General features: G+C 34.9%; 2 protein-coding genes across 2 annotated transcripts; one reads left to right on the top strand and one right to left on the bottom strand.

The window, feature by feature from the left end:
* Positions 1-1,208: 1,208 nt before the first annotated feature.
* On the top strand, positions 1,209-2,444 carry LOC145029982 (F-box protein At2g23160-like). The gene has a single exon (XM_078978427.1). The coding sequence runs from the start codon at positions 1,209-1,211 to the stop codon at positions 2,442-2,444; it is 1,236 nt and encodes a 411-aa protein (XP_078834553.1).
* Positions 2,445-5,424: 2,980 nt separating this feature from the next.
* LOC145029981 (serine/arginine-rich SC35-like splicing factor SCL30A) lies at positions 5,425-7,984 on the bottom strand. The gene is made up of 4 exons (XM_078978426.1): positions 7,955-7,984; positions 6,044-6,195; positions 5,809-5,940; positions 5,425-5,707 (listed from the first exon to the last, which is right to left on the bottom strand). Exons 1-4 carry the CDS (start codon positions 7,982-7,984, stop codon positions 5,425-5,427), a joined length of 597 nt encoding a protein of 198 aa, XP_078834552.1.
* Positions 7,985-24,117: the final 16,133 nt, after the last annotated feature.

The following is a 24,117-nucleotide window of genomic DNA, read 5'->3' as shown; positions in this document are numbered from 1 at the left end:
GGATTATCTTATTGGTTGCTTAATGGATAATCAACTAGATAAGGATAATGACTGAAACCCTATCTCTACACCTATATAAACACCCCTAGGGCCATGAATTCGTGAATCCCTTCCCAAGAGGTCCTAGATACGAATTCTAACCTCTCACCTCTCTCTTTATACCTTCTCCATTTGCTTATGGTGTTTGTGAGCCATTAGAGGAGTGACACTTGTGACTCTAAGCATTCCAAAGTCAATACAAGGAGATTTGGGATTGTTATTGCTACATAACAATCAAGGGATGATCTTAAACCTAATTACATGTTAATATGATTACTTGCATGCTAGAATTAGGGTTTATAGTCTTGGATTCAAAGCATGTACAATAGAGAAACCTAGATCCAAGCATTAGGGTTTGTATGAGAACATAGGATGTCTTATGACCAAAAAACCCATCAGTATTCACGATATTTTTTTCGAGTATTAGCGATGACATATGTAGCTGCTATTGTCGTCGCTGGTATTGTTGTGTACGATGCGTGTTTTCAGTTGTTAGATTAGGCACAATATCGAAGGGTAGAGTTTAACATCTGAGATTCTCAGATAGAATCGCTACTAAAGCCCAATATTCTTCTTATAGTGCTTTTAAACTAATGTCTAATAGTTTGTCATGATGATATTAACCTAACAAAATAAATGACAAACACGGAACGGATGGTTACCGTATGTATTTATTTAATAGTATAAATTGTTTAAAAAAATAAAGAGTTAGAGGAAGGAAGGATATATTACATAATTTACTTTTCTTTTAAGGAAATTTTTTATAGGATATTTAGTTATCAAATCTCACCTATATATGTATGTTTATCTCTTATGATCTCAAAGAATCCTGAGTCTATAAGGTTAGTCGATGGTTACCGAGTATCAATTGTTTAAAAAAATAAAGAGTTAGAGGAAGGAAGGAAGGATATATTACATAATTTACTTTTCTTATAATGAAAATTTTTATAGGATATTTAGTTATCAAATCTCACCTATATATGTATGTTTATCTCTTGTGATCTTAAAGAATCCTGAGTCTATATGGTTAGTCGATATGTTTAGTATAAATATCGGCGACATGATGCATTTAGGGTTTGAGTTATAATATTTATTCAAACAGATCGGCCCTATATATACCGCATGTATCTTAGATACCCTTCAAAAAAGCGACAGAGACAGTGACAGACATGGGTCATGAGTTGCCGGCAGACCTCATCTACGACATCCTGTCAAGAATGCCGGTCAAATCTTTGGATCGTTTCCGGTGTGTATGCAAACAGTGGTGTAAGTATATCGATGAACCTAACCTTGCCATCATCCAGATGAATCGAGTAGCAGAAGAACCCATTCCGATCATGTTGAGAGTGTACCCTGATCCTGGTTGCGACCTTCTAACTCTTTTTCGTATCACTAAATCCAAAAAAGATGTGGCGAAAAAGGACTCGGTTTTGGAGTTTGAATGTAAGGCGCCGTTCTATGAGTATAACAGACACAGCATTAGAGGTTCTTGCAATGGGCTACTCTATTTATCAGAGTACAGCGACACCGACTTTCCTTCAACCACTCTGTCTGTGATCCATCCTCTAAGGAATCAACGTTATGAGTTGCCACCTATCAAGATAATGGAATCATGTGGCCTTGGTTTCGATGCTTCTACCAACACTTTCAAGATGTTGGCCTCAGCCTTGGTGGAGATTGGGAAGAGAATGTATACAGTGCATACCATGGTGCATGTCTTGGGCACTGACTCATGGCGAGAGATAACCCAAATCCCACGTTATCACATGAAGGGTAAGGGTACATTCGCACATGCATGTTTGCATTGGTTAGGGTTTCATTATAAACAAATGAGGCATACTGAAAGGTTTGGGTTTCTTGATCTATTACCACCCAATCACAGAAAGAAAGTGGTACGTTTTGATATAAGGAAGGAGGAATTCGAGCTGATTGATCCTCCTAGAAAAAAAGGAGACGATTGGGTTGAAACTATGTTGGTTGATTTGCATGGTGAAATTGGATTAGTGTATAATAGTACCCACTCCTTTAGCATGGAGTTGTGGGTATTGAAGCAGAATGATCAATGGATGATCCAATGTCAGTTTGATTCCAAACCACCTCTTACTTATCAATGTATAGAGATTGTAGGTTTTTGGAACACTTCTGGAGACATTTTAGTAACAGCCGAGGTTGGGAAACGGTTGTTTGTTTACAAAGTCAAAAACGGGGGTTTCCATGAAGTCAATCTTGTTGGTTGGGAAGATGGATGGGCATATGTTCATATGTATCGGGGTAGCCTTTTTTCAGTTCCTGGCATGAAGAAATGGGTGGCTTCTAGCTCTAAAAAAAGAAAAAGAAAAAGAAAAGAAAGAAGAAGAACTAGAATTCCATCAAAACTGATTTATGGTTTTTTGGATTTTTGTTAGGTAGTAGAGATTTAAGCAAAGGTCGATATTATCTGTTAATCAGTTTATACATTTTGTGTTGAAAATTTTTGCCTTGTTGCTTTGGTAATATACATTGGTTTCTACTTTAAGTTTTTGTCCAGTTGTCCCGGTACAATCACTCTTAGATGATTATTAAACTTAGAAGCGCAACAAATAATATAATTGATGTGATGAGAATGTAACTTTAAATAAGATATAAGATAATCTTTAATTAACTCCTAGATAATACGACTTTAATAACATGCGAACTAGAAAAATACTGTCTCATCAAGACATAAAAAGATATAAAATAACATACTTGACATGAACTACACATTATCAAATATGCGCGAGTCTAATTTAACGACAGAAAAACTAAGAAAGTGCGAAGATTGGGATAAGATCATTACTCCTAAGGGCATCCACAAGGCATTAAACTTTACAAGTTCAATGGAACATATTAAAATAATATTTATTTAAAGATTTAAATACTTTCCTTTTTCCCATTGAAGAATTCAATGGTCATTGAACTTCAAATCTATTAAATGCCAAGGTGGCATTTCACAATGGTGGAGTTGTATCCATTGAATGACAAGTAGGCATGACAAATCATTCAACTTTTTCATTAAACTCCTCATTGTGGATGCTCTAAGTTTATTTATGAGAAAAATATAAGTGAACGAAAAAAAAAAAAAAAAAAAAAAAAAAGAGGAAGATCAATGTGAATACCTCTAATAAATTTATTGTAAATGAATGTTTATTAAGGATAAGAGATACGGTCACACCCAACCTATTCAAAAAGTGATGTCATCTCAGCATCATGTCAGCTTCACTACCAAACCACTAGCTCTCGGAAATGGTTACCACTCGACAACAGTTTTTTTTTTCTTTTTTTGACATTATTAGATTAAAATAAAAATATAATTCAAATAAAAACACACATTAAATTAAAAACACATTACATTAATTTAAAACACACAAATTTAAATCCTAAAATACTTAAAAAACATAAAAATAAAATAAAATCCTAAATTACTTAAAAAACATCAAGCATACCAACTAAAACATAAATATTAAAACCTAATTTTCATATTTATCGCGGACATGTTTTTGGATTTTTAGAAATATCGTTAGATTTTTCAGGTCGAGATCCGATTGAGGCTTTGTGTTTATAATTTGAAGATCGGTAAGAACGATTTACCGTATGAGCTTCCTCCGTTGATTGGTATTTTTTCAAGAATACTTAAAGTTTTATTTATGGATTCCACAAGCCCGTCGTCGTTAGTTGCGGTTGCTTTTCCGCTTGAATACGCCGTCCGTTTTGCTTCGTCCCTTCCTAGTGGTCGACGAAGTTGGACTTCCGGTGGACCCTCTACCTCGGCAACCTCGAATTCATCATTGAGGTCTAGGCCAAAACCCACGTCCGAATCGGAAGTTCTTGGTCTTTTGTTGGAGCCGGTGGTCGAGTCTTGGTCGAGTCTGAATGCAACGTCTCCAGATTAAAGACTCATTTTGGACCCTTACAACAAACTTCCCACATTTTTTGGTGACCGAATGGTTTACCATTGTTGGTAACTATAAATTGGTAGCACACAGTTGAAAAAATTTTGAAGTCGTTGCAACCACCTTTCTGTATATTTTTTAGATTCTCAAATATGTCATTAAACTTTGTGCAACTCGCCCGTAGATCACACCATTTTCCGTTAACTGCATCGTACGACCGATCTGCTTGCCTTCGTAGTAGCGCTTGAAAGTGATCCAAAACATGATTCCAAAAACTTTCTCTGGATTGTGCGTTGCCTCTTCTTGAGTCACACGATATGAAAATCCAAACTTTCGCTAAAGTTTCCTCCTCTTCTTTGTTCCAAGCCACTGCTTTTTTTCCCTTTTGCTTTTGGTTGCCTTCTTCGAGATGGTTGTGGTGCTTTTTGGACCTGTTCGTCGTCATTGTCGAGGTTTACAATTTGGGGTTGAGATAATAAACTTGAGATGACTGTGTTTGGAATTGTTGAGAAAGTTGAAAACCTTAAAATTGGAGTTAAATTAATTGTTGTTGTAGTTATGTTGGTACAATTATGGGTCGTATGCAAGGTTAGTAAATAAAGATTGTTGGATTGGAGAGTTCAACAATTGCATGTAAGTTTGATAATCACTTAGATTGTTTGGGGTATTTAGAGTGGATGGATATTTTGGTTTGGGTCCATTTTTGAAGAATAAATAAAGAAAGTAGACTGCTTTAGAAGTGTAAAATATAGTTAAAATGTGTAGTATTTATAGGTAAAAGATGTAAGATGTTATTAAAATTTAAAAGCTTAATAAAAAGAAAATTAAAAATCAATAAAACAGTCAAGCATACGACTGTTAGTTTCTCTCTCCTCCGCCGATTTGTTGTCTTCATCCGTGGATGGTGAAGCGAAACAACACACAACCACGTTTTGTTGGCACTTGCAATGATGAAGCTCAAAAATTTAGGATAATTAAGACTTGATTTGAACTCATATAAGTAATTTGGTTGATTCTAAGTTTCTAAGGTCTCTTTCAACAAAAAGATACAAATAACGGAAAAGACAAAGACGCACTTGTCATTCTAAACGGACTTAATAGTGTTATCACGTTTAATTAAAAAAGTGTGTCCCAAAAGGTTACAAATAACTTTTGGAAGGACAAGCATTTACAATGGAAAAAAAAAATTAAAAAAAAATTGTTTCCTATTGTTTGATATCAAGTTAGAAAAATATTTATCGACGTTCAAAAACAAAATGTCGGATGTTTGGTAAAACCAAAAACACTCTCAAAAATAATTTTTAACTACTCTCAAAAGGCCATAATAAGCACTTTATCAAAAAGTAGTTATTGAGTTAAAAATAAGCAATCAACAAAACATTTCATAAAGTAGTAGTAGAACAATTAAGAACAATAACATCTCATCATAAAGTACATTGTCTACCAACCAACAATGTTTAACAAAACTACTCACCTCTCAAGGGCTAGGAGAAACATCCACATCGGCTTCACCCCTCGAGTATCCACCACTAGCCACAGGACTCCGGCCCCGGTCCCTGGGTGCACCGCGCTGGTCCCGGTCCCTTACAGGGCTACGGCTCGGGCTCCTCGACCCGTTGTAGGGCGGCGGTGACCACTCAACGGGCGGGCTCCGGCTCCGGCTCCTTGGCGGCCCATCATAAGGCGGTGATCGGGGTCTCACCGGAGATTGTGAGTATAACCTTTCTCGAATATGTCTTTTCTCTCGAGGAGAAATCGACCTATATAACCAAATTGTTAAATGAGAAAATTACCAAAATACCCTTGTGAATAATACAAGATTATATAAATTATAAAAGATATATTTTTTTTAATTTATTACCTCGCGTGTTGCTTTCGCTTTGGAGGAGGGGAGTATTCGCGGCTGTGGGAGCGGGAACGAGCGTAGCGTGGCGGTGGTGAGCGGGAGTAGCGCGGTGGAGGTGACCGCCTGCGATCATTAGGACGTCCGGATCTGTCTCTGAAATAATAAAAACTGTTAAAACCTCGGAATGGAATCAGTCAAGGAATGGATTACATTCTGATTCCATAATCTAATAATAAGGAAGTAAATTTACCTCCTTTCTCTTTGCCTCATATCAGTAGGCTTCTTTCTGTTCTCTTCAGCAAACACAACAGTCAGATGTCTTCCCATAAGAATCTGACCATCCATTTGATATTTAGCTTCAGCAGGATCAAGAAATTGAACAAATCCAAACCCTCTTGGCTCCTTACAAAATAAAAAATTTATAAAAACAAAAAATTATAATGTCAAAACTCAAAAATAAGTTTGTGTTATTACCATGTAAGATTAAGGTTGTTTGATAATGTCAGCGAGAAAGAAAGTCTGACAAGATTTTACAAACAGCCTCATGGAAGTAAAAATTTATATAAAAATTAAAACTTTTAGTGATTTGAATGGTGATTAATCTCCATAATTTGGTTCTTGATCTTTTGGTAAGTTTTTCCTTACTAATCTTGTGTTTTATACACATATATACTAGTTTTGTTACAATTACACACATTAAAATGTGCTAATATCCATAGGATATTTCGACCTTCAAGTGTTCTTCAAGTGTCTTTAAGTGTTCTTAGCTTGAAATCATTCATCTTCACATCTTTATCCACCAAGAAAAACACTCAATGTGAGCTCATACCCCTTATTTTCGTTTTTATCCAAGTTTTAAGGGGAAGTACAAGTAAAATTGTATAATAATAGAAGTTGATATAGATGTTTTATCTTTATGTTGTGTAAAAGTGTTATCGACATGAAATAATTTTATTACCTAGTATTATGAACATTTGTGTGTGGTATGTTGTTTAAAATAGAAATATATGAAAAATGAGTATAAGCATGATATATGTTCTTAAGGAAAGTCATAAAAACAAAACTATAAAAACTAGGGTTTTTATTAACATAATATGACTTTTCTAGCAAAAATGGTTAAAACCAAGTTATTACTCTATTTTTATGGGATATAAATCAAAATATGTTATTTTGGACATATGTTATGAAACTAGTTATAAATACCAAGGATTTGGTTTTACAAAAGGAAACCTTAAAAATCTATTATTTTCTATAAAAAATAAGGTTTTCTAACAAAAATGGTCATAACCAGGTTATGGTACCATTTTTGTGAGATTTGACCTAAAATATGTTGTTTTATTCATATAAGGTTAACATGACTTAAATGTCAAAAAAGGTGGAAAATTTTTTTTTTACAAAGTTCATAATTCAATATTTACCGTTTGGTGACGAAAAGAAAGTAAAAAACTAGAAAACTGACTTTATCATACTAAAAGTTCATATATTTATATTAGATGTATAATATATGTTATTTATAAACATCTAAAACACGTTACCTTATATATATATATATATATATATATATATATATATATATATATATATATATATATATTCCAATCAGAACATTTTTCCCGTGAGAACATTTTTGAGACTCTCGGTACATATCCCTCTTATATTTCTCTCTCTCCATACCTCTTTTATTTTCTCTCTCTACATATCTATCTCATCATTCTCTCTCTACATATCTTTTGAGACCACCGTCACCATCAACGGACCTCCACCGTAATGACGTTGGAACCACCCTAACGTCGTCGGAACTACCTTAACGTCACTGGAATTACCGTAATGATGTCGAAACCACACTAATTTCGTCGAAATCATTGATCTGCTTCTTCACTCTCTTTGGATCTGTTTGGTTTCCCGATATCATTTCCCGATCTCCAGGTCTACTTATTGTGGATCTGTTTGGTTTCCCGATATCATTTCCCGATCTCCAGGTCTGCTTATTGTGGATTCCCGATATCATTTCCCGATCTCCAGGTCTGCATATTGTGGATTTGTTTGGTTTCCCGATATCATTTCCCGATCTCCAGGTCTGCTTATTGTGGATCTGTTTGGTTTCCCAATATCATTTCCCGATCTCCAGGTCTGCTTATTGTGATCTCCGCCCTTCACATACCACCTCCTCTACATCTTCACGTACCGTCATTTCCCTCATCTCACTCTGTTTGAGTGAAGAGTAGAAGAAATTAGTGAGCAAACCAGAAAAGGATCTGCAAAAATCATGGCCTCAGCCACCTGGTCGTCGCTCGAAACTACCAACGATAGTGAGTCCTGGTGAGGCCTCACTTCCAACAACAAACTCATAAACCATTTCTGAAACATAAACTCGTACCTGAACCTTTTTGCAAGCCTTCATTCAATTTTTCACCGGAAAAGGCAGAAGACTACTTGATTTATCATCTGAAGATGATAGCAAGGATAGAAAGTAAACGATAACGCTACAACTTCAACCACAGTGACGACATTTGCTCTTTTATCATTGTTTTTGCTAGTAGAAATCGGGTGCAATCTAGAGGATTTGAATCTTCAACTTCGCCGGAGAAGAAAGCTTTGCTGGAGGAGGGAGTCACCGAAGAAGAAGATGTCGCCGGAGGAGTTAGCCAGTCGTCTGCTTTGGAAATTCGTTTGGTAAGACAATTCTCTATTTTGACTTTTCAAGATTTAGGTTACATTTTAGGGTTTAGGTCATTTTTTGTCACTTAACTTTTGGTTTTGTACTCATTTAGTCACTTAACTATTTTTAAGTTTTAAAAGGTCATCAAACTTTTGATTTTGTGATCATTTAGTCACTTAACTTTTGGTTTGGTCACATTTAATCACCTAACTTTTAGATTTGTACTCATTTAGTCACCTAACTTTTTAAAATTGTGCTCATTTAGTCACTAAACTTTTAAAAAGAAATTAAAAGTTTAGTGACTAAATGAATATAATTTTAAAAGTTAGGTGACTAAATGTGAAAAAACAAAAATTAAGTGACTAAATAAGCACAAAGTCAAAAGTTCGATGACCTTTTAAAACTTAAAAAGAATTAAGTGATCAAATGAACACAAAACCAAAAGTTAAGTGACTAAAAATAACCTAAACCCTTAATTTTATTTGGGCGGTATAAAAATTAGATAACTTTCGGGCTAATGCTAATGGGCTGTAAAAATTAGATAACTTATACGTAAAGCGGAGGCATCAGCTCCCCCATTTTTGGTGCAATAACATTAACTAACATCTTTAAACATTTATACAAATGTTTTCAAAAGTTTATCTAAACCATCAAGTGTAAGAGGGGACCATATTATATGGAATTATAGAATTATGGATCTTCAATTTGCTTTACAAAAAAACGTCATTTATGTTTTAGTTACTTTTAATACATGCAAGAGTAAATTACAAAACAAAAAAAAACAAAAAAAAACAAAAAAAAAAAAAAACAAAACAAAACAAAACAAAATAAAAAAACAAAAAACAAAAAAACAAACAAAAAACAAACAAACGCCTTTGTGTTTTTTTTATGATTATTAAATTTTTTGTTACAAAATTGATTTTTCTTATGTCCTTTAAAACTTCAAATAATGATTAGAAATAATATGAAAACTAAAAATAAATATTAAAATAAAAAATAACATAAATATTGAACCAAAACTTAAAAAGTTTTCAATTTTCGACTAAACATTATAAAATTCGCAAATCATAATGACCGTTTTTGTCATTATTCTATATCAAATAAAGAATATGGTTCATATACATGAGCTTGTTTCAACATCGTATGTTAATCATATGTGGTTTTATATATATATATATATATATATATATATATATATATATATATATATATATATATATATATATATATATATATATATATATATATATATATATATATAATAAAATATGTTTAAATATACGAGAAATAACTATTGAATCGAGACCGCAAAAACAAATTGCATCAATATAAATCATGTGTGGTTAGATATATATAATCACACGTGATTATATACACAAGAACACAAATAAATAATAGAGAAATAAAATTTTATTCTAACCACATACAATCATATTGACTATATATATATATATATATATATATATATATATATATATATATATATATATATATATATATATATATATATATATGTAATCACATATAATCATATGTGATTAAATACAATAGACCAACACTTGAATTGAAAATATGAAAATGAATCTTGTCCACATAAAATATAATCACATGTTGTCACACCCCAAAACCACGAACGGCGAAAACGTTCAGGGGTGGAGGACGTCATGAACAGTATCACAACAGTGTAATATAATAAACAAATAACAACATCACCCATTGCATTATAAGTAAAGTTTTAATACATATGTGTTCTTTCATTGTAATAAGACACCAAAAATAAACAGTCCAAATAAAAGACGAGTCTTGTCTGCTCCGTCTTCTCAAAACCCGATCACCATACCTGTCTACTGATAACCTGAGAATACAAGTTATTTTGAAAGAGGGTATCAGCTTTAAAGCTAGTGAATTCATAAGTATTTAAGTGTCATTGCCTTGTTTTGTGAAAATCTATTATGAATGCCATGTAAATGGTTAAATGAAAATGTTAATGTAAGTATGAAAACCCTAGAAAATCCCTTATTTCCTATCAGTTTGAGATGTAGTCTTCTACCAAGACCCGAATGTTTTGTTTGTAAAAAGATAGTTTTTCCTTTGTTTTGACTAGTACTAGAAGTGCTTAGTCTAACTCATCGTTTATGTGAGTGTATCACAAAATAAAGTAAACAGGAAAATGTACTACTGTAAGTGTTGTCGCTGGGTACTAGGAGTAACACGACATCGCACGAAGCGAAAAGTATAACCTATCACAAAATGAAGTGAGTAGGAAAAGGGTACTAAAGTGGTTTTTATCCCGTGGTACTGGGGCTAACCAATATATATATATATATATATATATATATATATATATATATATATATATATATATATATATATATATATATATATATATATATATATATATATATATAACCTAATGAACATCCGAAGATTGTCCAATTGCCCTCTGTAGCAGCAGCAGGGTGGAGGAAGGGTTAGTCCCGTAATTGAATCCTAATATAAGTAATAACCTTAGGCATCCGTAGATGTTCATTATTCACTGTTGCTAACAGTTGAGTTCCGGAATGGTTAGTCCCGTATATATATCCCGAGGTACTAGGGATAAGGTCCTGTTTAGATATCCCGATGTACTAGGGATAAGGTCTTGTCTAGATATCCCGAGGTACTGGGGATAAGCAGGATAATTTACATAGAAGATACTAATAAATCATCCTCGAAATTCGAGATACGAATATTCAAATAAGTATACACAGGTAATGTATCTACGTAAAGGTACTCATGTAATGTATTCATGTATCATGTAAGCATATATAAAGGTACTCATGTATCAGGTAAGGTACTAGTAAAGACTCATGAATGAACTGACTCTTGTGTGATTCCTTGTAATAGGAATAATGTTTTGTTATCCTCTAACTATCCCTATGATAATTTACTGAAATGTAATTGGTTGTTCAAGTAGATTTATACACTCTTACTAATCAGGAGTGTGGAAAACTAAGTGAAAGGGGTAAAATGGTTTTGTAAGACATCCAAGGGTTTGAACAACAAAATGGTGACTTGATGTCATTTTGATAAACATGTCAAAATCATTACATTTGATAACAAAGTAATTTTAAAGATCAAAACCATTTCATGCATCACATTTTGTAGTATGTGAAATTATGTTGAATGAAAACACAGTTATAAAATACATGTAGATGATTTAATAACATGTTGTTTTCTACTTGTATCCCCCCCCCCCCCCCCCCCCCGCATAAAACATTTAAAATCATTTAAAACATTGATTAGGGGTATGAACTCACCTGTAGTTGGTGATTGGAATGAACTGAACGGTATAGGATGGCTAGGTGTCAAGCGAGGACTTGTGTACCCACTACGATCCTAATGAACATATAATCACACATATATGTACTCAGTTAGACTCAAAGGACTAATTGATAATGTTAAGGCATCCTAGACATAATAAACACTTTATATAAGTGTTTTAAGCCCTAAGGATTGCATCTAAGCTATTGTGGGACTAGGTACTTGTGTTTAGGGTTCCAAAGGACCCCATATATGAGTTTACTCCTCATATACTAACACACATGGAGTTTAAGGTTGTAAACTCTTTGAGTTTACGGCCTTAAACTCCCAACCATGGGTGTTTTGTGTGTTTAGAAGTTCCAAATGGCTTCTAGAATTATTACAACTTGGTGGTTTAATTCTTGAAGGGGTTTAAGGTCTAGAAATACTCCAATTAGGAGTTCACGGCCATAAGGCCATTTCCCTTAGAGTTTACAACCATAAACTCTAAGTATGTTGGGTTTTGGTTGATTTCAAACCTCTTGCATTTGAAGGATAGGTTCTAGGTAATTGTTTAAAGCAAATGAGGACCTTAGGCACACTTTGGTGCCATTCCTTTGAGTTTACGGCCCAAGAGCATTCCCTTGGCCGTAAACTCACCTTGATGAGTGATTTTTATGTAGTTTGGTCCTTCAATTATGTGGGAAACAATTCCATGAAGAGGTATAGGGCATTAGGTGTCTTGAAAACACCCTTTTGTCCATTTCTATGGAGTTTACGGCCCTATATACTCTTGGGCCGTAAACTCTCTTTTGATTGTGTTCTTTGATGTGTTTAAGGCTTACAACAAGTGGGTACTAGTCTTAGATAAAAGCCTTAAGGTTTTAGAGGCCTTAAAACACCATTTTGAGTGTGAAAAGGGAGTTTACGGCCTATGAATCTCTTTGGCCGTGAACTCCCCAAACTTGGGTGATTTGTGGATGTTTTCTTGTCCCTAACATGCATACATAATAATCTAAAGCTTTAGCATAACAAAAGGGTCGGTTTTGGCTTCGTTTCGGGAGTTTACCGCCCAAGAACACCTTGGGTTGTAAACTCCTAGATCTCATGATTTAGCCTTCTAAATCATGTTATAAACACATATAAGTCTTTCTAACACTACTAGAAAGGGGTACTCACGTTTTGGGATAAAAACCCGAAGATCCGTCAGAGAGAAAATGGCTTTTCTCTAGTCGGAAATGTGAATAATGAATGAATTTGGTTTAGAATTCTATTTATAGTCCTGAGATATTTTTGAAATAAAATATTTTTATTCCCGATATGATCTCTAATATATTAGAGTGTTGGAATAACAGTGTTGCACAAAACCCTAGTGCATCCACTCTCCTAATATCTCCTGAAGTATAAACCCTAACGTATTCAAACTTAAACGGAAAAGTCTGAAAATTAACTGTGACTGTTATATCATCTATTGAATTGATATGTTTGTACAGAACGGGAATTTCGGGTTGTCACACATGTGATTATATGTATCTAATCATATATGATTTATGTGATTAAAATTCATATAATCACATATGATTTATGTGATTGTATGTATTTAAATACACGGGAACAACTATTGAATCGCATATGATTTATGTGGACAAGATTTATTATTGCGCTCTCGATTCAATAATTGTTCTTTGTCAACTTTAATCATATGTGACTAAATACATCTAATCACATGTGATTTTATGTATCTAATTACATATAATTTATATGGTCAAAAAATAATTGTGTCTATATAAATCATATGTGATTTGACACATAAGATCACATGTGATTATATATATGAGAACAACCATTGAATCAAAAACACGGAAACAAATCTTTGTTCACACAATCACACTAACTATGTGTTGTTAAATACATATAATTAGATGTGATTAAATACATGAGAAAAACTATTGAATGGAAAATATGAAAACGAATCTTGTTTATATAAATCATATGTGATTAGATACATACAATCATATGTGATTATATACACGACAACAAATATTGAACCAAAAACACAAAAACAAATCTTTATCCAAATTAATCATATGTGATTAAATATATCTAATCACGTGTGATTATATGAATCTAATCACATATGATTTATATGGACACAATTCATTTTTGTTTTGTCGATTCAATAGTTGTTCTAATGTATTTTATCACATGTGATTATATGTATAATCGTATGTGATTAAGTACATGAGCACAACTATTGAATCGAGAAGGCAAAAATGAATCTTGTCCACCTCAAATCATATGTGGTTATATACATATAATCATATGTGATTATATATATCCCATCACATATGATTTATGTAGACAAGATTCGTTATCATGTTCTCGATTCAATTATTGTTTTTCTCAACTTTAATCATATATGATTAAATGTATCTAATCACATGCGATTATATGTATCTAATCACATATGATTTATATGAACAAAAAGAATATTGTCCGTATAAATCATATGTGATTAGATACATATAATCACATGTGATTATATACACTAGAACAAATATTAAATCATATGTGATTAAATACATATAATCATATATTAATAAATACATGAGAAAAATTATTGAATAGAAAATACGAAAACGAATCTTTATCCAAATATTGAACCAAGAAAGCAAAAACAAATCTTTATCCAAATTAATCATATGTGATTAAATACATATAATCACATGTCTAATCACATATGATTTATGTGGACATAATTCATTTTTCCTTTGTCGATTCAATAATCGTTCTCATGTAATTTATCACATGTGATTATATGTATAATTGTATGTAATTAAGTACATGAGCCCAACTATTGAATCGAGAAGGAAAAATTGAATCTTGTCCACCTCAAATCATATGTGATTATATACATATAATCACATGTGATTAATTACACAAAAGAAATTATTCAGTCTAAGCCGCAAAAATAAATATTGTCTACATAAATCATATCTGATTAAATACATATAATCACATGTGATTATATTTATCCAATCATATATGATTTATGTGGATAAGATTCATTGTCACATTCTCGATTCAATAATTGTTCTTTGTCCACTATAATCATATGTGATTAAATACGTATAATCATATGTGATTATATGTATCTAGTCACATATGATTATACGGATAAAAAATAATGATGTCTACATAAATCATATGTTATTAGATACATATAATCACATATGATTATATACACAAAACCAACTAGTGAATCGAGAACACAAAGATAAATATTATCCACATAAATCATATGTGATTAAATGCATATAATCACATGTGATTATATGTATCTAATCACATATAATTTATGTGGAAAATATTTATTTTGCGTTCTCGATTCAGTTGTTGTTCTTGTGTGCTTAATTACATGAGATTATATGTATCTAATTAGATATGATTTATATGGACAATATTCATTTTCACATTCTTGTTCAATAGTTGTTCTTGTACATTTTGTCACATATGATTTCTGTACACAAGATTCATTTTCTCGTTTTTGATTAAATAGTTTTTCTTTTTCCACATTAATCATAGATTAATACATACAATCACATATGATTAAATACATAAGAAAAAAATATTGAATAATGAATATTATCAACATAAATCATATGCGATTTGATACGTATAATCACATGTGATTAAGTACATGACTACGACTATTGAATTGAGAAAGAACTAATGAAACTAGTCTACATAAATCACATGTGATTAAATAAATATAATCATATGTGATTAAATATATTAGAACAATTATTGAATCGACGCAAGAATAAATATTTTACATAAGAATATATGTGATTAAATAAATATAATCACATGTGATTAAGTATATAAGAACAACTATTGAATCAACACGTGAAAACAAATATTTTCCATGTAAACCATATGTGATTAAATATATATAATCACATGTGATGTAATGCACGATGTCAATTATTAAATCGAAAACACGAAAATGAATACGGCCTAAGTAAGTAATATTTTATTAAATACATATAATCATGTGTAATTATATGCATCTAATCATATACGATTTACATGGACAATATTCATTTTTGCATTCTCTAGTCACTAGTTTTTCACGTATATTTAATCACATGTGATTATATGTATTTAATAACATATAAATCATATATGATTCGATACATATAATCACATGTGACTCGATACATATAATCACATGTGATTATATACACGAGAAAAACTAATGAATCAAAAATACAATAACAAATCTTTGTAGGTGGGGGTGGGGGTGATAGGTGGTGGTGCTATGTGGTGATGGGTAGTGGTGCGTGGTTGCAAGTGGTGGTGATAGTGATGGGTGGTGGTTTTAGTGGGTGTGTGTGGGTGGTGGTGGCGGGTGGTAATGACGGTGGGTGGTGATGGTGGTGTCGGGTGGTGGTGGGTGGTAGGTAGTGATGGGTGGTGGTGGGTAGTGATGAGTGATGGTGGTTGTGATGGTGGGTGATGGTTGTGGTAGGTGGGTGGTGGGTGGTGGTGGTGGGTAGTAATGAGTGGTGGGTAGTGGTTGGTGGTAGTAGGTAGTAATGGGTGGTAGTAGCGGGTGGTGGTGATGGGTGGTAGGTAATAGTTGGTGGTGGTGGTGGTGGGCGGTGGTGATGGGTGGTGGAAGTGGGTGGTTGTGGTGGGTGGTAGTGGTTGGGTGGTGATGGTGGTAGTGGGTAGTGATGGGTGGTGGGTGGTGGTTAGTGATGGGTGGTGGTGGTGGGTGGTGGAGGTGGGTGGTGGTTGGTGGGGATGGGTAGTGATGGGTGGTGGTGGTGGCGGGTGGTGGTGATGGCCGGTAAGTAGTGGTTATGGGTGGTGGTGGCAAACGGTGGTGATGGGTGGTGGATGTGGGTGGTGGTGGTGGTTGGGTGGTGATGGTGGTGGTGGGTGGTGGTGGTTAATGATGGGTGGTGGTGGTTGGGTGGCGGGCGGTGGTGGGTGGTGATGGGTGGTGAGGGTTGGTGGTGGTGGGTGGTGGTTGTGGTGGGTAGGTAGTAGGTGGTGGCGGGTGGTGGTGGATAGTGGTTGGTGGTGGTGGGTAGTGATGGGTGGTAGTGGCGGGTAGTGGTAATGGGTGGTAGGTAATGGTTGGTGGTGGTGGTGGTGGGCGGTGGTGATAGGTGGTGGGCGGTGGTGGTGGAGGTGGGTGGTTGTGGCGGGTGGTGGTGGTTAGGTGGTGATGGTGGTGGTGGGTAGTGGGTAGTGGGTAGTGATGGGTGGTGGGTGGTTGTTAGTGATGGGTGGTGGTGGCGGTGGGTGGCGGTTGGTGGTGGTAGTGGGTTGTAGGTAGTAGTTGTGGGTGGTGGTGGCAGGCGGTGGTGATGAGTGGTAGAGGTGGGTGGTGGTGGTGGTGGTTGGGTGGTGATGGTGGTAGCTGGTGATGGTGGTGGCGAGTGGTGGTGGGTGGTAATGGGTGGTGGGTTGTGGTGGTTAGTGATGGGTGGTGTTTGTTGGGTGACGGGTGGTGGTGGGTGGTGGGTAGTGATGAGTGATGGTGGTTGGTGGTGGGTAGTGGTTGTGGTGGGTGGGTGGTGGGTGGTGGCGGGTGGTGGTAATGGGTGGTAAGTAATGGATGTTAGTGGTGTTGGTGGGCGGTGGTGATGGGTGGTGGAGGTGGGTGGTGGTGGCAGGTGGTGGTGGTGATGGTGGCGGGTGGTGGTTGGTAGTGGTGGTGGTGGTGGTGAGTGGTAGGTGGTGGGTGATAGTTAGTGATGGGTGGTGGTGGCGGGTGGGGGTGATAGGTGGTAGGTAGTGGTTGTGGGTGGTGGTGGCAGGCGGTGGTGATTAGTGGTGGAGGTGGGTGGGGGTGGTGGTGGTTGGTTGGTAATGGTGGTGGGTGGTGATGGTGGATGGTGGTGGGTGGTTATGGGTGGTGGGTGGTGGTTGGTGGTGGTGGTGGTTAGTGGTGGGTGGTGGTGTTGGTTGGGTGGCGAGCGGTATTAGTTAATGGGTTTTTTAATTGTTTGTAATTATTTTTTGATTTATATGAATATTATTTTATAAATTTAATTAAAAAATTTGTGTTTTTCAAATTTGTTCTCAAATGTTCTCGCGATAAGAAATGTTCTCGATTGAACGCTCTCATATATATATATATATATATATATATATATATATATATATATATATATATATATATATATATATATATATATATATATATATATATATATATATATATATATATGTATCCGGTACGAAATCTTTTTTGGTAGGAAGGTAAGAAATTTTTTTTCAACTTATTTTTTTAGCGAACAAAACAAATGAATCACTAAATGAGTCACTAATAACGTGATTCATCAAAAAAAATCCCGAAAAACGTTTCGATGATTCATTTTTATGATGATTTTGTTGATATTCACTAAAATTGTTATAAAAGTGATTTTTTTTCTTGATTTACCTAAAAATGAATCATAAAGGTGTTCTTTTCGGAATTTTTTCTTTTGAATCATCTTACTTTTGAATCATCTGATGATTTATTTCATTTTTTTGCTAAGAAAATATACATATAAAAAATTTCTTACCTTCCTATCAAAATTTTCCTTCTTATTTGACATTGACTCTATATATATATATATATATATATATATATATATATATATATATATATATATATATATATATATATATATAGTTTATGTGTCATTAACACTATTATAACATTTTGGGGACAAGACAATATAATTATATAAAAGTATATAATTATTATACACTATGTGAATGCTATGGAAAAGTGTCGCATACAAGGGTTTTCATTATACTAACACGTAAACTTGTTGAAAGAATTATGTGAGACAAAGTCTTCATCGTACCTACCAGAGTACACACGAAAGTCCTGAATGATAACCAGAATCTCGGTAAGAGAGCATGACACTTGTGTATAGATCTATACGAGACTGACAATCTCGCACCTAAGTTGTTAGCTACAGCTAGACCGGTAGGTCTGGGGTGGCAAATGCTTACCATTCCGACGCCTGAAGAACATCGCAGCAGGACAACTTCGGTTTTAGCATGGTTGTAACAACTCACATGGGAAATCAACAATACATTTAGTTTATGGGGTAACATGCATTCAAATTGTTTTATATAATAACAAACCTACATAATACTATTTTAAGTATAAAAATACATATACATTTTTGGTCTTAGGGTTTTCAAGACAAAACTCTTATGAACTTACTAACTTAATTGTTGACACTTTTCAAAACTACTTGTATTCTCAGGAAACTGTTAACCGGGTAGTCACAAGGCTTTTGAGGATGGCACGTTACGGCGTCGTACTATTTATTTTTGTCATCATAATGTAATTGGTTTTGAAAGATACAATACATGGAAACAATGTAATATTCTCAATTATATTTATGATGGTTGTGTTTGTTTTGATCACTATTGTACATTATGTTGTGATACTGTTCATGAAGTCATCCACCCCCAGACGTTTCCGCCTTCCTAGTTTGGGGGTGTGACACTCTCCATTCATCTTTTCAATTAAAATTGAAGGTCAGGGTTCATCGTTCCTAACATTTCTAAAATCTCATGAAGTTTAGTGGAATCAAGTGCTTTGGTGAAAACATCGGCTATTTCTTCATGTGTCGGAATAAAGATAAGTTCGATGTTACATTTTAAGATATGATCCTTGATGAAGTGATACCTTAGTTCAATTTTTTTCGTCTTGGAGTGTTGAATAGGATTGTGTGTGTGACAACCTGTAATTTATTTCGTCGCTAAAACCATTCCCGTCAAATAAAACCGTCGTATTCAATTCGTTCCGTTAACCATTTGCATTAAATTAATTTTATCGCAACTTTTATTTTGGTTTCGTAATTTTCGGGATGTGTTTTAATCATTAAAATATTTTCCATATTTGTTTGGAAAATTATTATTTTCATTTAAGTCATAAATACGACAACTTTATCGGGTGCGACCAAAAGCATCGTATAACGGCAGTATCGGGTAGAATTCCATCGGGCTACAAACTCAACCCCTACATAAGGGATTGAGTGACATCATTTTGAGGCTTTTTCCCGCTCTCTAAAAACTTTCTCTCTCTACACTCTCTCTCTAGAACTCGAAATTGGCCTAAAAACCTCATTTCAAGCTTCGTTTTGGTAAGAAATCTATCCTAGCATGTTTCTAAGCTTGTTTATCATTCAAATTCATGTTGGAATTACCCAAAACACATATGAACATGTGTTTACAGTTTGGGGACCCTCCCAAAACCGTGAACACCTCATATAAGGGTTTTGAAGCCTCAAAACCCCTCCAAAACACTTCTAGGGCCTAGATTCGACTTAGAAACTTGCATGCATGAGCTTAGAACCCCAAAATCGCACCAAATGAGGCATGGACATGAGTTTACGGTCCAAGAGCATGCTTGGACCGTAAACCCTCATTCATAGACCTTAAACACCTTGTTGGGTGTTAGTTTGCCCCTAAACAGCTCCAATGGACTTCCATGAGTGCATAGAACCTTATAACCCTTCAAGAAATGCACCAAATCATACACAAATGGGACAAACTTGAGTTTACAGTCCAAGAAAATTCTTAGACCGTAAACTCATCTCCTTAGACCATAAATCCATTTTAATGAGTCAAAATGCCCTTAAACACCTTCAAAATGCTTCCATGGGAGTGTAGAACCTCATAAACCTTCATGTGATGCACCAAAACATCCTCAAATGCATCAAACTTGAGTTTACGGCCCAAGAACATTCTTGGACCATAAACCCACCTCCTTAGGCCGTCCCCAAAGGGTGTTAAGGTGCCTTAAAACCCTTGAATGGCTTGGTTTTGGACTTAGAATCACATGTGATTGAATTACAACCACCAAGGCCCTTGATTCATGGACAAACATGAGTTTACGGTTGCAAACTCATGATTTTAAGGTAGTAAACTCCCCAAGAACATCTCCTTAGACCTTAAACTCATTTCCCAAGGCCATTTCAAGTCCCGGTCACTTCCTAAGCCATGGAATCAACCCTAGAACTTCCCGTGTGCATTGTTTGACCATTTGGCATCCAAGAACCCACCATCCATGAGTTTACGACCGTAAACTCATGGGGATATGGTCAATGGGCTGTAAACTCCTCAAGGAGTTTACTCTTGAAGAGTAAACTCCATATTTATGCCCTACACACCCTTAGATGCTACCCAGATCACTCCTAACACTTGAATTGAAGTGTTTTCACATCTTGGAGTGCATATTCATGTCTAATTAGTGGTTCAAAGTCTAATTAGATACATTTGTATATCCTTTCATATTACATAGGAACCTCGCTCGTTATCAAGCCCCGAACCAACGCCTAGCATCCAAACCGACTCGTTTTCTCGTCTGATGAGTTCATACCCTACCCTTTTTCAATGTTTTTCACTATTTTCAGGGGGAATACAAGCAAAGTACAAGGAATAATTGTACTCAAAACTTGTTTTACATGCGTATGTTTCATATTTCATATGTTTTTAACACTGATAATCGTAACAGATAACCGTTTGAAAACTTGCAGAAACACTTATACACTTTATTTGTGAAATATACTATTAACTGTTATGTTTTATATTTCACAAATGGTTTTCCACATTTTATCAGTTAAAGGCATGACATTTGAACTTTGAACATGAAACTTAGTACAATGTTTTGTCCTCGGTAACACTCCACTGAGATACGTGAGTGGAGGATTATTGTTCATAACAGGATCTTTCTGTATTATTACTAGTAAATTTGTTATTCCTATAAATTGGAGACACGTCCTCGGTGAACACTCCATAGAGATACGCGATTGGAGGACCTCACCCGTAACCAGAATCTCTTAAATAGGGAGCCTGACTTGAGTGCATAGATCTATACGGGGCTGACTACCCCACACCTGGCTGCTAGCTACAGCCGAACCGAAAGGTTCAAGGGTGACGAAAGTAATAAGTGATGTGGACTACTTATTGCCATATCTAGTCTATCGTATAGTTATGGAACTCGCAATTTGGATAATAGAGATTTACTTAATAGTAATAATGAATAAAGTAATTAATTTACTTTGTACACATTAGTTTTATATACGTGTTACAACTAATACATTTCACAAGGACAACCAGGTTTTCAATATACATCTTTCACATTGGTAACCAACATTCAGGAAAATATGGGATTTTCCTAGGGAAACATTTGTACATAACTGGAACAGTGTAACAAACCAGATAACCTAACTTTACATTTCATAATGGTAAACATGTTTTCAGTGTACATCTTTACATTACATTTTGGGATTCAATAACCAACTTTTAAGAAAATATGGAATTTTGGTGTGTAACATTTTCAGAAACGGAAAGGAACTTGTACATTTTTCACAAAACAAAACCATTTATGAACTTACCAACGTTATGCTGATTTTTAAAGTGCTTGTATTCTCAGGTCCGTATTAGACAGGTACCCGATGATTCCTTTTGGCGAAGACGGAGTGCGTTGAAGACTCGTCTTACTTTTGTTCATATATACTATGTATCACACTTGTACAACTTTACTTTTGAAACAAATGTAAACTTTTATATATATGTAATGTAATGTTTGTTTACTTTACTTACTATGTGCATTGGATTTGATACTCAACGTGGAGTCAACCCCAGAAATGTTTCCGCCTTCGGTTTTCGGGGTGTGACAGTGTGAAATGGTAATAGCACTCTATGATTCATAGTGAAATGGTATTTAAAGCATTTGATAGCCGTAATCCATGAGTTGTGTTTTCATCCATAATACTTGTGAATAGTAGGTGGTTGTGGCATTGTATTCTGTCTTTACGGTGGTGAGTGAGATTCAGTTTTGTTTTCTTGATGAGCAACTCACCAATCTTCCACCGAGGAATTGGCATCCTCCATAAGTGATCTTGCGGTATAATCTGCATCCCACGTGATCTGAGTTTATAAAGGCTTGCAGACTGAATTCGTTTCCTGATGGGTACCAAAGACCCAAAGTTTTGCTCCCTTTGAGGTATCTGAAAATCTGTTGACTACATTTGTAACGTCCGTAGATCAAGGCTAGTCAATTTAGAGACGATAAGCGTCAAAAATGAATTTTTGATGAAAGATTATTTAGAATGAGTAATATTAACTAAGTTATAGTATATGTTCCAAGGATTTCGTACATATAAAGAACGCCGAAATCCGAGTTATAACGAAGAAGTTATGACCTGTCGAAGTTTCGCGATAAAACCGGCACGACACAGCGCGACGTAAAAAGTGGGATTTGGTTAGAGCGATATTTATCCTTAGCAATCTAAACGAAATTCAAAGAATACGTTAAACCTTGAGCGTGCATAAAAAGAACGTCCAAATCTGACTTCGTATGTGGAAGTTATGATTTTTCTAAGTTTCGACTTAGCGGTATGTAGCCAGAATACTCGATTTGAGATCGATCGTGTTTTAGCCAAAAAAATCTAAACGAGAATCGAAGATCTCATTAATATTAGTGAAACGATAAAAAGATAGGCGAAAACGGACGTCGGATGAAGAAGTTATGAATTTATAATGGAGTTTTCCTGTCCCAGCCTACTAAAAATAATATAATAAAAATAACTTCAAAATTAGCCGACGGATTCTAAATGAAAGTTTTAGATATTGTTTTTACCTACGCGTCGATATAAAGAACGTCGAAAACGGAGTTCGTATGCGAAAGTTATGAATTTCTGAAGTTCGGGGTGCGAACCCCAAAGCTGTGTCAGAGACCACGATGTGAATGCTATGGAAAAGTGTCGCATACAAGGGTTTTCATTATACTAACACGTAAACTTGTTGAAAGAATTATGTGAGACAAAGTCTTCATCGTACCTACCAGAGTACACACGAAAGTCCTGAATGATAACCAGAATCTCGGTAAGAGAGCATGACACTTGTGTATAGATCTATACGAGACTGACAATCTCGCACCTAAGTTGTTAGCTACAGCTAGACCGGTAGGTCTGGGGTGGCAAATGCTTACCATTCCGACGCCTGAAGAACATCGCAGCAGGACAACTTCGGTTTTAGCATGGTTGTAACAACTCACATGGGAAATCAACAATACATTTAGTTTATGGGGTAACATGCATTCAAATTGTTTTATATAATAACAAACCTACATAATACTATTTTAAGTATAAAAATACATATACATTTTTGGTCTTAGGGTTTTCAAGACAAAACTCTTATGAACTTACTAACTTAATTGTTGACACTTTTCAAAACTACTTGTATTCTCAGGAAACTGTTAACCGGGTAGTCACAAGGCTTTTGAGGATGGCACGTTACGGCGTCGTACTATTTATTTTTGTCATCATAATGTAATTGGTTTTGAAAGA

The sequence above is a fragment of the Lactuca saligna genome, chromosome 2, assembly GCF_052625555.1.
Source record: "Lactuca saligna cultivar CGN05327 chromosome 2, ASM5262555v1, whole genome shotgun sequence".
Taxonomy (NCBI): Eukaryota; Viridiplantae; Streptophyta; class Magnoliopsida; order Asterales; family Asteraceae; genus Lactuca; species Lactuca saligna.
The sequence above is the reverse complement of the archived record's forward strand: the minus strand, read 5'-3'. Positions and strand labels throughout refer to the sequence as shown.

Coding starts and splice junctions, on each gene's coding strand:
- LOC145029982 (XM_078978427.1), top strand. CDS start 1,209: ATGGGTCATGAGTTGCCGGCAGACCTCATCTACGACATCCTGTCAAGA.
- LOC145029981 (XM_078978426.1), bottom strand. CDS start 7,984: ATGACGGTACGTGAAGATGTAGAGGAGGTG. Junction 6,196..7,954: donor GTGAAGATGTAGAGGAGGTG/GTATGTGAAGGG, acceptor TTATTTTGTAAG/GAGCCAAGAGGGTTTGGATT. Junction 5,708..5,808: donor AAGCGAAAGCAACACGCGAG/GTAATAAATTAA, acceptor TTGGTTATATAG/GTCGATTTCTCCTCGAGAGA.